Source organism: Anomaloglossus baeobatrachus, chromosome 3 (assembly GCF_048569485.1).
Source record: "Anomaloglossus baeobatrachus isolate aAnoBae1 chromosome 3, aAnoBae1.hap1, whole genome shotgun sequence".
NCBI lineage: Eukaryota > Metazoa > Chordata > Amphibia > Anura > Aromobatidae > Anomaloglossus > Anomaloglossus baeobatrachus.
The window spans coordinates 622065950-622078506 of NC_134355.1; the positions used below are offsets into that span (position 1 = coordinate 622065950).

General features: G+C 52.8%; 1 protein-coding gene across 1 annotated transcript in view; it reads right to left on the reverse strand.

Moving 5' to 3' along the window:
• Positions 1 to 12557, reverse strand: part of NOL10 (nucleolar protein 10) — a 190686-nt gene that overhangs the window by 53317 nt on the left and 124812 nt on the right. Inside the window, exons 18-19 of the mRNA XM_075338765.1 lie at positions 12153 to 12320; positions 10557 to 10804 (exon numbers count right to left, since the gene is read on the reverse strand). Of these exons, the coding sequence (XP_075194880.1) occupies positions 10557 to 10804; positions 12153 to 12320 (416 nt within the window). The remainder of the gene's footprint in view (positions 1 to 10556; positions 10805 to 12152; positions 12321 to 12557) is intronic.

A 12557-nucleotide genomic window follows, 5' to 3' on the forward strand; every position in this document is an offset into this window, starting at 1 on the left:
ATGCAAAAGGCCAGGGAGAAACTCCCTGAGCAGAGCACCAAGATAGGAATATCCTCCACGTCCTGTGGTAGATCTTGGTGGAGGATGGCTTCCTAGCCGGTCTCATGGTGGCAACCACTTCATGAGATAAACCTGAGGCCGCTAGGATCCAGGACTCAATGGCCACACAGTCAGGTTCAGGGCCGCAGAATTCAGATGGAAAAACGGCCCTTGAGACAGCAAGTCTGGACGGTCTGGTAGTGCCCACGGATGGCCTACCGTGAGGTGCCACAGATCCGGGTACCACGACCTCCTTGGCCAGTCTGGAGCGACGAGAATGGCGCGGCGGCAGTCGGACCTGATTTTGCGGAGCACTCTGGGCAACAATGCCAGAGGTGGGAACACATACGGTAGCCGGAACTGCGACCAATCTTGAACTAAGGCGTCTGCCACCAGAGCTCGGTGATCGTGAGACCGTGCCATGAAAACCGGGACCTTGTTGTTGTGCCGTGACGCCATCAGGTCGACGTCCGGCATCCCCCAGCGGCGACAGATCTCCTGAAACACGTCCGGGTGAAGAGACCATTCCCCTGCGTCCATGCCCTGGCGACTGAGAAAGTCTGCTTCCCAGTTTTCTACGCCTGGGATGTGAACTGCGGATATGGTGGATGCCGTGTCTTCCACCCACGTCAGAATCCGCCGGACTTCCTGGAAGGCTTGCCGACTGCGTGTTCCCCCTTGGTGGTTGATGTATGCCACCGCTGTGGAGTTGTCCGACTGAATTCGGATCTGCTTGCCTTCCAGCCACTGTTGGAAGGCTTGTAGGGCAAGATAGACTGCTCTGATCTCCAGAACATTGATCTGAAGGGTGGACTCTTTCCGAGTCCACGTACCTTGAGCCCTGTGGTGGAGAAACACTGCTCCCCACCCTGATAGACTCGCATCTGTCGTGACCACCGCCCAGGATGGGGGTAGGAACGACTTTCCTTTTGACAATGAGGTGGGAAGAAGCCACCACCGGAGAGATTCCTTGGCTGCCTGAGAGAGGGAAACCTCCCTGTCGAGGGACGTCGACTTCCCGTCCCATTGGCGGAGAATGTCCCATTGTAGTGGACGCAGATGAAACTGCGCAAAAGGAACTGCTTCCATTGCTGCTACCATCTTCCCTAGGAAGTGCATGAGGCGCCTCAAGGGGTGCGACTGGCCCTGAAGGAGAGATTGCACCCCTATCTGTAGCGAGCACTGTTTGTCCAGTGGAAGTTTCACTATCGCTGAGAGCGTATGAAAACTCCATGCCAAGATATGTTAGTGATTGGGTCGGGGTTAGATTTGACTTTGAAAAGTTGATAATCCACCCGAAACTCTGGAGAGTCTTCAGTGCCACGTTCAGGCTGTGTTGGCATGCCTCTTGAGAGGGTGCCTTGATAAGTAGATCGTCCAAATACGGGATCACGGAGTGACCTTGCGAGTGCAGGACTGCTACTACTGCTGCCATGACCTTGGTGAAGACCCGAGGGGCTGTCGCCAGCCCGAAAGGTAGAGCTACGAACTGCAGGTGTTCGCTTCCTATAACGAAGCGTAGAAAAAGCTGATGCTCTGGCGCAATTGGCACGTGGAGATAAGCATCCTTGATGTCTATTGATGCTAGGAAATCTCCTTGAGACATTGAGGCGATAACGGAGCGGAGAGATTCCATCCGGAACCTCCTGGTTTTTACGTGTTTGTTGAGCAGCTTTAGATCCAGGACGGGACGGAACGACCCGTCTTTCTTTGGCACCACAAACAAATTGGAGTAAAAACCGTGACCTTGTTCCTGAAGAGGAACAGAAGTCACCACTCCTTCCGCCTTTAGAGCGGACACCGCTTGTAGCAGAGCATCGGCTCGGTCGGGCGGTGGAGAAGTTCCGAAGAAGCGAGTTGGAGGACGAGAGCTGAACTCTATCCTGTACCCGTGAGACAGAATGTCTCTCACCCAATGGTCTTTGACCTGTGACAGCCAAATGTCGCCAAAGCGGGAGAGCCTGCCACCGACCAAGGATGCGGAGAGAGGAGGCTGAGAGTCATGAGGAAGCCGTCTTGGTAACGGTTCTTCCGGCTGGCTTTTTTGGGCGTGATTGAGTCCGCCAAGAATCTGAGCCCCTCTGATCCTTTTGAGTCCTTTTGGACGAGTAGAATTGGGACCTGCCTGAGCCTCGAAAGGACCGAAAACCAGACTGTCCCCTCCTCTGTTGGGGTTTGTTTTGTCTGGGCTGAGGTAAGGATGAATCCTTACCCTTGGAGTGTTTAATGATTTCATCCAAACGCTTACCAAACAATCGGTCACGAGAAAAAGGCAAACTGGTTAAGCACTTCTTGGAAGAAGAATCTGCCTTCCATTCTCTCAACCACAGGGCTCTGCGTAAAACCACAGAGTTGGCTGACGCCACCGCCGTACGGCTCGTAGAGTCTAGGACAGCATTAATCGCGTAACACGCGAATGCAGACATTTGAGAGGTCAAGGGTGCCACCTGCGGAGCAGATGTACGTGTGACCGTGTCGACCTGTGTAAGCCCAGCTGAAATAGCTTGGAGTGCCCATACGGCAGCGAATGCTGGCGCCAACGACGCTCCAATCGCTTCATAGATGGATTTTAACCAGAGCTCCATCTGTCTGTCAGTGGCATCTTTAAGTGCCGCCCCATCTTCCACTGCAACTAGAGATCTGGCTGCAAGCCTGGAGATTGGAGGGTCCACCTTGGGACACTGTATCCAGCCCTTGACCACGTCAGGGGGAAAAGGATAGCGTGTATCTTTAAGCCGTTTGGAAAAACGCTTATCTGGATAAGCGTGGTGTTTCTGGATTGCGTCTCTAAAGTCAGAGTGGTCCAGAAAAGTGCTTAATTTACGCTTGGGATACCTGAAATGGAATTTCTCCTGCTGTGAAGCTGCCTCCTCCGCAGGAGGAGCTGGTGGAGAAATATCTAACATCCTATTGATGGACGCTATAAGATCATTCACTATGGCGTCACCATCCGGGGTATCTAGATTGAGAGCGGCCCCAGCATCAGACTCCTGATCAGTTACATCCGCCTCATCACACAGAGAGTCGTCCCGCTGGGACCCTGACCAGTGTGATGAAGTTGAGGGTCGCTCATAGCGAGCCCGCTTAGGTTGTCTGGGACTGTCGTCCGAGTCAGAGCCGTCACCCTGGGGTGCATGTGACACCCCCGGAGCTAGGAAGTGTTCCAGCTGAGGGGGACAAGGTGGCAATGAATCAACAGTGCCCATGGTCTGAGTTACTGGTCTAGACTGCAATGTTTCAAGAATTTTAGACATAGTCATAGACAATCTGTCAGCAAAAGCTGCAAACTCCGTCCCTGTCACCTGGACAGCATTCACAGGTGGTTCTCCCTGGGTCACCTCTAGCAGCGGCCCCGGCTGAGCAATTGCCACAGGGGCCGAGCACTGCACACAATGGGGGTCAGTGGAACCTGCCGGTAGAGTAGCCCCACATGCGGTACAAGCAGCATATAAAGTCCGTGCCTTGGCACTTTTGCTTTTTGCGGACGACATGCTGTTGTCTCCTTGAGAAATCTAAGGAGGGTATATAGCAGAAAATCACCAGCGACTGTACAGTGCAAAGTATTGCCAGCACAAAATACAAAGTACACTATGGCACAAGTGGGGGAGAGCCCTTGAGGGCTGCTTACCGCCCGCTGAAAGCGGGTGTGAGGTCGTAGAATCCCTTGTCTGGGTCTCCCAGCCTCCCCTCTGCAGCTCAGCGTGCAGGCAGGAATGGCTGCCGGCGTCCTGTGAAGAGGGGCGGACCGTGGGCGTCACAAACAAAAGTGCGGGAAACTGCGTCCCACTGTGCCTAGTGTGAGGGCTGGAGTGTGTAAAACAGACTCCAGCTCTTAGCGCTGCTGGTCTGTATAGCGTCCCGCCCTCCTCCTGACTGGCAGGTCTGGGGGCGGGAACGATACGAACTAGGCCGCAAAAGCCGGCGACTGTAGTAATCTAGCGCGGCCGTCATATATGCACGGCCAGCGCGGAAGTCCCCGGCGCACTACAAATCCCAGCCGCGACGCAGTAAAAACTGACCCCCGCGGCCGGATCGGCCGATCGTACTAAGTCACCTCACTCAGCAGAGCTGTAGTGAGTAACGGCACAAGCGCAGCAGCGCTGTTTACCCCGGCGCACTAACACACCCAGCAATGCTGCAGTGTGCGTGCGATAAGCACGGGGACACGGAGTACCTTGATGGAGCAGGGTCCTGTCCCTGAGGAAACTCCGCTCCGAATCCAGCAGATCCTCCAGGGGCTGTGGATGGAGCACGGCCTCAGTGCCCGGAGACCGGTAAAGTCCCACTTCACCCAGAGCCCTAATGGGGATGGGGAAGGAATCAGCATGTGGGCTCCAGCCTCCGTACCCGCAATGGGTACCTCAACCTTAACAAACACCACCGACATAAAGTGGGGTGAGAAGGGAGCATGCTGGGGGCCCTCGTATGGGCCCTCTTTTCTTCCATCCGACATAGTCAGCAGCTGCTGCTGACTAAACAGTGGAGCTATGCGTGGATGTCTGGCCTCCTTCGCACAAAGCATAAAACTGAGGAGCCAGTGATCCCACGGGGGGGTGTATAGCCAGAAGGGGAGGGGCCTTACACTTTTAAGTGTAGTACTTTGTGTGGCCTCCGGAGGCAGTAGCTATACACCCAATTGTCTGGGTCTCCCAATTAGGAGCGACAAAGAAACGCACTACGTGTACGTTTGGGGAACCTAAACTGGTGTTTCTCCTGCTGAGACGCAGACTCCTCTACAGTAGGAGGCGGGGGAGAGAGATCCAACACCTGGTTGATGGACGAGATAAGATCATTCACTTAGGGTACCTTCACACTTAGCGATGCAGCAGCGATCCGACCAGCGATCTGACCTGGTCAGGATCGCTGCTGCATCGCTACATGGTCGCTGGTGAGCTGTCAAACAGGCAGATCTCACCAGCGACCAGTGAACAGCCCCCAGCCAGCAGCGACATGCAAGCGACGCTGCGCTTGCACGGAGCCGCCGTCTGGAAGCTGCGGAGACTGGTAACTAAGGTAAACATCGGGTATGGTTACCCGATGTTTACATTAGTTACCAGCGCACACCGCTTAGCTATGTGTGCAGAGAGCAGGGAGCCGCGCACACTGAGCGCTGGCTCCTTGCTCTCCTAGCTGCTGTACACATCGGGTTAATTAACCCGATGTGTAATGCAGCTACATGTGCAGAGAGCCAGAGTCGGCAGCACAGGCAGCGTGAGAGCTGCGGAGGCTGGTAACTAAGGTAAATATCGGGTAACCACCTTGGTTACCCGATGTTTATCTTGGTTACAAGCTTACCTCAGCTGTCAGACGCCGGCTCCTGCTCCCTGCTCGCTTCATTTGTCGCTCTTTCGCTGTCACACACAGCGATCTGTGTGTCACAGCGGGAGAGCGGCTTTGAAGAAAACGAACCAGGGCTGTGTGTAACGAGCAGCGATCTCGCAGCAGGGGCCAGATCGCTGCTCAGTGTCACACACAGCGAGATCGCTAATGAGGTCACTGCTGCGTCACAAAAAGCGTGACTCAGCAGCGATCTCGGCAGCGAGGTCGCTGTGTGTGAAGCACCCCTAAGGCGTCCCCTTCAGGTGTATCAAGGTTAAGGGCGACGTCAGGGTCAAAGCCCTGAGCTGCCACGTCCGCCTCGTCCTCCAGAGAGTCCTCAAGCTGGGAACCCGAGCAGCGTGAAGAAGTCGGGGAAGATTCCCAGCGAGCCCGCTTAGCCTGTGTAGGACTGTGGTCCGGGCAGGAGTCCTCCACTTGAGACCTAGGGCCCAACCTGGGAGCGCGCTGCGGCGCGGACCGAGAGGGGCCTGGAGGCGACGATCCAACAGGGGCCGGGGCCTGTGTAAGGACCGGTCTGGACTGCAAAGCTTCTAGCAGCTTGGCAGACCATTTGTCCATAGACTGAGCCATGGATTGTGAAAGTGACTCAGAGTTTCTCAGCAAAAGAGGCGAACTCTGTCCCTGCCGCCTGGACAGGGGGAGCACGGGGGTCTACATGAGCTAAGGGGCCCACTAGTGACCGAGGCTCCGGCTGAGCAAGCGAAACAGGGGTCGAGCATTGCTCACAGTGAGGGTAGGTGGAACCCGCAGGTAACATAGCCCCACAAGAGGTACAGGCCACAAAAAAACCCTGTGCCTTAGCAGCTTTGCTCCTTGTGGACGACATGCTGTTGTCTCCTAGGAGAATGATCACTGAGGGTATATGGGCAAAAAAGGGTATACAGCCCGACCGAACAGAAATATATATAAATACGTATCTATTCCGACACCCTAGGGGGACCAGCACCGGGTGACCGGTGTGGCTTACCGACCGCTAACAAGCGGAGTGTGTGTGTCCTCCAGATTCCCTGCCTTAGGTCCCCCGGAGCTGCAGAGCTCTTCACTGAGAATCCTCCACCGGCAGAATGCCAAAAAATGGCTGCCGGAGCTCTCAGGGGAGGAGTGGAGCCGTGGGCGGCGCCAGGAAAGTGCGGGAATCTGGGGTCCCCACAGTGATCAGTGAGGGGGGAGGAAACATGCAGGATGCTCCAGCCCTCACATCCGACGTCAGGTCGGCAGTCCCGCCCTTACCCCTGACAGGCAGGCCCGGGGGCGGGATTTTTGCAACTAGGCCGCGATGAAGCCGGGGACTAAATTTGAGACCGCGCCCGACAAGCAGGCACGGTCGGCACGGAAGTCCGCCGGCCTTCTCAATTCAGCAGCTGCCGCAGCGTCCGGGAAGAAGGTGCGCTCCCTGCACAGTCCCCAATGGGGACACAGAGTACCTTTGAGATGCAGGGCCCGGTCCCTGAGGTTGAATAGACTCCGGTCCGGCAGATTCCCACAGGGGATGCGGAGGGAGCACGGTCCCAGTAAATGGATGACCGCTCGGGATCCCACTTCTCCCAGAGCCGCTAAGGGATGGTGAAGGAGACGGCATGAGGCTCCGGCCTTTGTACCCGCAATGGGTACCTCAACCTTAACAACACCGCCGACGTAGTGGGGTGAGAAGGGAACATGCCGGGGGCCCCGTGGGGGCCCTCTTTTCTTCCAACCGACATAACTAATATGAGAATGCATGAGTGGATGTGTGCCTCCTTCCACACAAAGCATAAAACTGAGGAGCCAGTGATCCACGGGAGGGTGTATAGGCAGAGGGAAGGGGTTACACTTTTTAAAGTGTAATACTTTGTGTGGCCTCCGGAGGCAGAAGCTATACACCCCAATTGTCTGGGTCTCCCAATGGAGCGACAAAGAAAAAAGGGAAGACCCGTGAGAGACTTCTTGGAGGCAGAGTCCACTCGCCATTGTCGGAGCCAGAGAGCTCTACGGATGGCTATGGTATTTGAGGCGGCAAACGCTGCGCAGGTAGCAGCGTCCATGGAGGCCTGCATGAGGTACTCCGCCGCAGCGGCAATTTGAGCTGTTACCTCTGTGAAGGTATGAGTGAACTGGGATTCCTCCAGCGAAGTGTTAAGGGATTCTGCCCAGACCGAGATCGCCTTTGCGACCCACACAGCGGCAAAGGAGGGTGAGAGGGAGGAACCCGCAGCCTCAAATGCAGAGCGGGCGATGTGCTCCACCTGTCTGTCGGGTCCTTGATGGAGGAACCATCGGATAAAGACAGGAGCGTCTTTGTGGTAAAGCGGGAGACCGGGGGGGGTCGACTGAGGGCGGATCGGCCCAGCCCTTAGGGGCAGGTGAGGCAAAAGGGTACCGGGACTCCATGAGTTTTCGGTTACCGAAGCGCCTGTCAGGCTTCTCCCTTTGCTTTGTGAGGATATCCTGAAACTCTGGGTGATCAGCGAAAACCTTTTGGGGTTTCCTTGCCCTATTAAAGGAGAACGCATGGTCAGTGGTAGTGGATGGGGGATCCTCCACATGCAGAGTTTGGTTGATTGCTGCTATAAGGGAGTCTATTGCAGTTTGATCATCTGGGGAGGCTGAAACCAAGGAATCCTCTTGGTATAAACAGCATTCTCCCTCCTCCAGCTCTTCAGAAGCAGTGGAGCGTGTGGGAGAGCCTGCCCTGTGTGCTCCCGAGGGAGAGCCCGCTGGAGACACCTGGCCGTGTGCTCTTTTCCTGATCCCTGCAACCGGTGAAGCATGTGCCCGGATTACCTCAGAAGGATCCTCCATAGGGGTATCCTCAGGCTGCGTTCCGTCCAGGGACCCAGAAGAGTGTGGAGGACGACATTGCATAGCCAGCACCAGGTTCTGTGACAGTTTTTCCATGGATTGGGACAGAAACTGTGCCCATTCCGGTGGGCTGGGAGCCCTAGGCTCTGGGCTGACGGTTGCGGCGTTGGTGGCAGGGGGTCTTTGGGGCCTATAGGGGCACAGGACTCACCGAGAGAAGAGGTGTGTTTATGTGGTAGCTCAGCGTGGCAGGCAGTGCAGGCTGAATAATAGACTATGTGGGCCTTAGCACTCAGTGCCCTTAGAATTCTGCATTCTCCTAATAGGAGTATGCCAGGAGGGAGAGCAATGCTCAGCAGAGCTACAAGTGAAGCAAGCACCTCACCAGAATCAGCCGATGGCCCTGTCCTCAGGAAGGATTAAGCTCTATGGAGATGTTCGCACGCTTTCCTGAGGGGCGGGGCTTATCATGGCCACTGGGGGGCGGGGCTTAGCTCTAAAAGGGCGTGAAGATGAAGTCAGTGTGCCCCCCCCCTGCTGTGGGTAGTAAAAAAACGGTGGGAAGGGAGCTTCTGATAGTTTTCCTCCCTCTCCCTCTCACTCCAGTCAGCACAAAGCTTGTCACTGGTGGTTATCAGCCGGCTTTTCTGCTAGAGCAAATAAACAGCGCAGTCCCTGAGCCCTCCCCCTGCCACCGGGAAATTATCTGCAGGACTTTCTGCAAACAGGAGTGACTTCCCCCCCCCCCCTCCTCCAGCCAGCAAGCTAGAGAAAAGTTAACACTGTGTGTGCAGGATCCTTCTCTCCTCCTTGCACTCAGCAAGGGACTTTCTCATACTAAGTACTGTAAATGTCCTGGGAGACTTCCCTGCAGCATCTTTTCTCCCTTTGTCTGGGAAACCAGTCAGGGGGGATCTCACCTTAAAACACTGCTTCAGTCCAGGCAGTGAAAATAGCAGAGACAGCTTGCTGTGTCCGGTCACACCGGTGCCATATTCAACTCAGAGCCTGCAAAGAGGGGCTGAGGAATTGGGCTATAGGGACACAGGCCTCTACCCTGGGCTTTGGAAAATCGGTGTCTGTGGAAGCCGTCGTCCAGCCCAGGATCCAGCGTCGCAGGAGGGGGTACGTGGAGGCGACACTCCACGTTCCCGCCCGTTGATGGTAGTGGGAGATCGGTCCCAAAAGGGAACCGTCGCCCTCAAAAAATAACAAACCTTGAAAGGAAGTGCCTCCTACAGACACTAAGCTAAAACTGAGGTTGCCTGGCCCGGTCAGGGGGTGTATACTGCAGAGGAGGAGCTATGCTTTTGCATCTACTTAGTGTCCTCCTATGGATAGGCAGCATAACACCCATGGTCCTGTGTCCCCCAATGAGGCGTCAGAAATCCGTTTTTTCCCTAAAGACTTCTATTAGCGACGGATTGCCATGCGTTTACCGCCGTGTGACGGATCAGTCATTTACTGACTGACCCTCAGGCGGACGCAACACTGAATGTAACGTTTTTGGAGTGGCAAAAAAACGCACTCCGCAGGTGTCAGTCGCCATCCATCAAAGACTATAATGGATGTCTGTGGTGCTGGATTCCGCTGTAATCCGTCACATCACAACGGAATCCAGTGCTGTATTCGGTCATGCTGTACTGAGCATGCCCAGCAAGTTTGGCACTACCATTGGGCTGTCCCAAACACAAATGTATCACGACGGATCCGTCAAAAAACGGACGCACAACGGACGCGACGGATCAGTTTTTTCCACAGGATTCCTATAAACGGAATCCTGTGAAATAACACATCTGTTGCGTCAGATGACATCTAAAAAACAACAGATCCGTCGTTACAAAAGACCTGATGGAAGCAAAACAACAGAAGTATGAACTTAGCCTTAATGACACATCGCTGGAATCAGGGTCTCTGCCCCTATTTACGCTGCTCTCATATGGGGGAGCAAAAACCTGGTGACAAGATTCCTTTTAAAATGTGTGCACCAAGATAATACGTTATCCCCAATTGATAGAATAGGGGGAAACTTTTTGATCACTCTGGGTCAGTGGAAAATGAATGGAGCGTAGGTGCACATGCTCTTCTTCAGAGGCCAGTCTTTGAGACTGGTAAGGGTCCCAGCGGTTGGATCAAAAAAGTGATCAAAAAGTCATTCCTTATCCTTTCAATAGGGGAAATGTAACCTAATTATAACCCCTTTAATAAAGACAGCTAATATCTGCAGTAAAACCATAAATCTGCTAATATGACCAACATTAACGGGACAAATTTCCAGCCATCTGACCAATCGTTTCCAGGAAGAACATGATAAGTTTTCCCCCTCATATTGCTTATATCCTCTCACCCGTATAAACCCTTAAGGTCGTAGCAGTCTGCTACGTGTCTCGCCCACCTACCTAATCAACTTCTGCTTTTTGGCAGCGTCCTGGAAGCTTCGGAACTCCTCCCCGGCTTTTATCTCATAAAACTGAGGCTTGGGGGCTGCCTGGCGGTCCTCGATCTCCCTTTCCTGCCTCTTGGATCTTTCCTCTTGGCGTAAGAGTTTGCGCTGTTTCCTGACCTCTTCGACCCATCCTTTTTCATCATCGGAAGACTCAGAGCTCTCTGCATCACTCGGTTTTCCTTCGGCCTCTTCCTCTTCCTCCTGGGGCCAAAATTAGAAGCAAGTGACAATCAGACAAGTGGCTTTAGGCGTTAATGGTTTATTTATAACCCTCAGCAGAGTCCTACAGGACAGATGCAAATGAAAGATTTCCCCGAAAGACAAAAAGGAGGCGACACCTGTGTGTTTGCCAAAGTGATATCAAGATGTCTTTATACGCACCACATATCAATATGAAGGAAATTTCCATTCATTCACCCCAGACTAAATATATGTGTTTGGTGAAAAGGAAATGAAAAATCCATATTTCCAACATAGCAAACAAACATTTTATTGAATACCCATCTGTCATTTGGTCCAATTCAACACCCCCCCTCCCTTGGATTATAATAAAATTATATTATGCACTAAACGTTGTATATAACATTCACATAATTTATTATATACATACACATGCACACACACTATTATATATACACCGTAGTTTTCAAATGACACACTTTTTTGGGAAGAAAGTGTGTGTGTGTGTGGGGGGCCGGGGGTCTTCTAGTCCAGACGTACCGGGCAGTGGATCATGTCAAAGGAGGCAGGGGCTAACAGTGTTCCCGCTAAGAAAATTAATATTCACTGCTCTCGCACACCCATAATTTTCCCCTCCTCGCGCCACTGAAGCTGATGCCGAGAGGTGGGCAGGATTATGGGAAGCAGTGAATATTCATTCTCTTTAATAGTTGGCACACGTGTCTGTGCTATTGAAGAGAATAAATATTCACTGCTCCATACGAACATAATATCGGGCGCAGGGAACAATGAATATGCTGGTAACTGTTGCTGCATGGCAGTGACATCATTCACTGCGCCGCTTACACGCTGAAGTCAACTGCCGGAATCAGAAGAGAACACAGTGTACAAGGGGGTGGATAGAAGGTTAGAAGAAACTTTTTTTTTTTTTTTAATGTGTGCGGTGTGATGATAGGCATATGTACCAGGATGAGGGACATATATACAAGAATAGGCCCAGGAAGGGGATCATATATACCAGGATGGTCCCAGGTTAGCGGCAATACATACCAGAATGGGGGTCCGTATACACCAGGATGGGGATCATATATACCAGGATATGACAAGGATGAAAATGAATACCAGAATGGGGGCCATATATAATGGTATGGGGGATCATATATACCAGAATGGGGCCCATACATACCAGGATGGGGATCAAATGTACTAGAATAGGAAGGGGCCCAGAATAGGGGATATTAGCACAGAATTTTTTTTCTTCTAGTCTGAAAACTACGGCACACACCCTTTTTTTCCTGTACGTTTGTCCTCTACATTTCCACACACACATAGCACATTGATGGAGGTGAGTCTGTCACTATTACTTTACCTTCTCCTGCAGAATTTCCATCTGTTTCAATTTCTTCTTTCTCTTCTCACTGATTTTCGACACCAGCGGGTTCAGCAGCCTGAACTCCTCGCTCCGCTCATCCACCTGGTAGTCTGGATTCTCAAACATGACTTTAAATCGGTCATCGGACAGAATATTAGGCATTTTCTGTATAGGAAGAAGTTAATCATGTTTTAAAAAAGGACAGGCTTACAAAAACACATTCATTATAAAAAAAAACAAAAAAACCCCCAAAGCATTAGTATGATCTAGGTTACCCGCAGATCGCAGGAACATGGCAGCGGAAGGGCATTAAGGACCTCGCCCCAAAAGCGGGGAGCAACTCAGTCCGAACATTTCTCCTGTGCTGATGAAGAGTCTGTCTTTCCTAGGAGATCGTGGTGA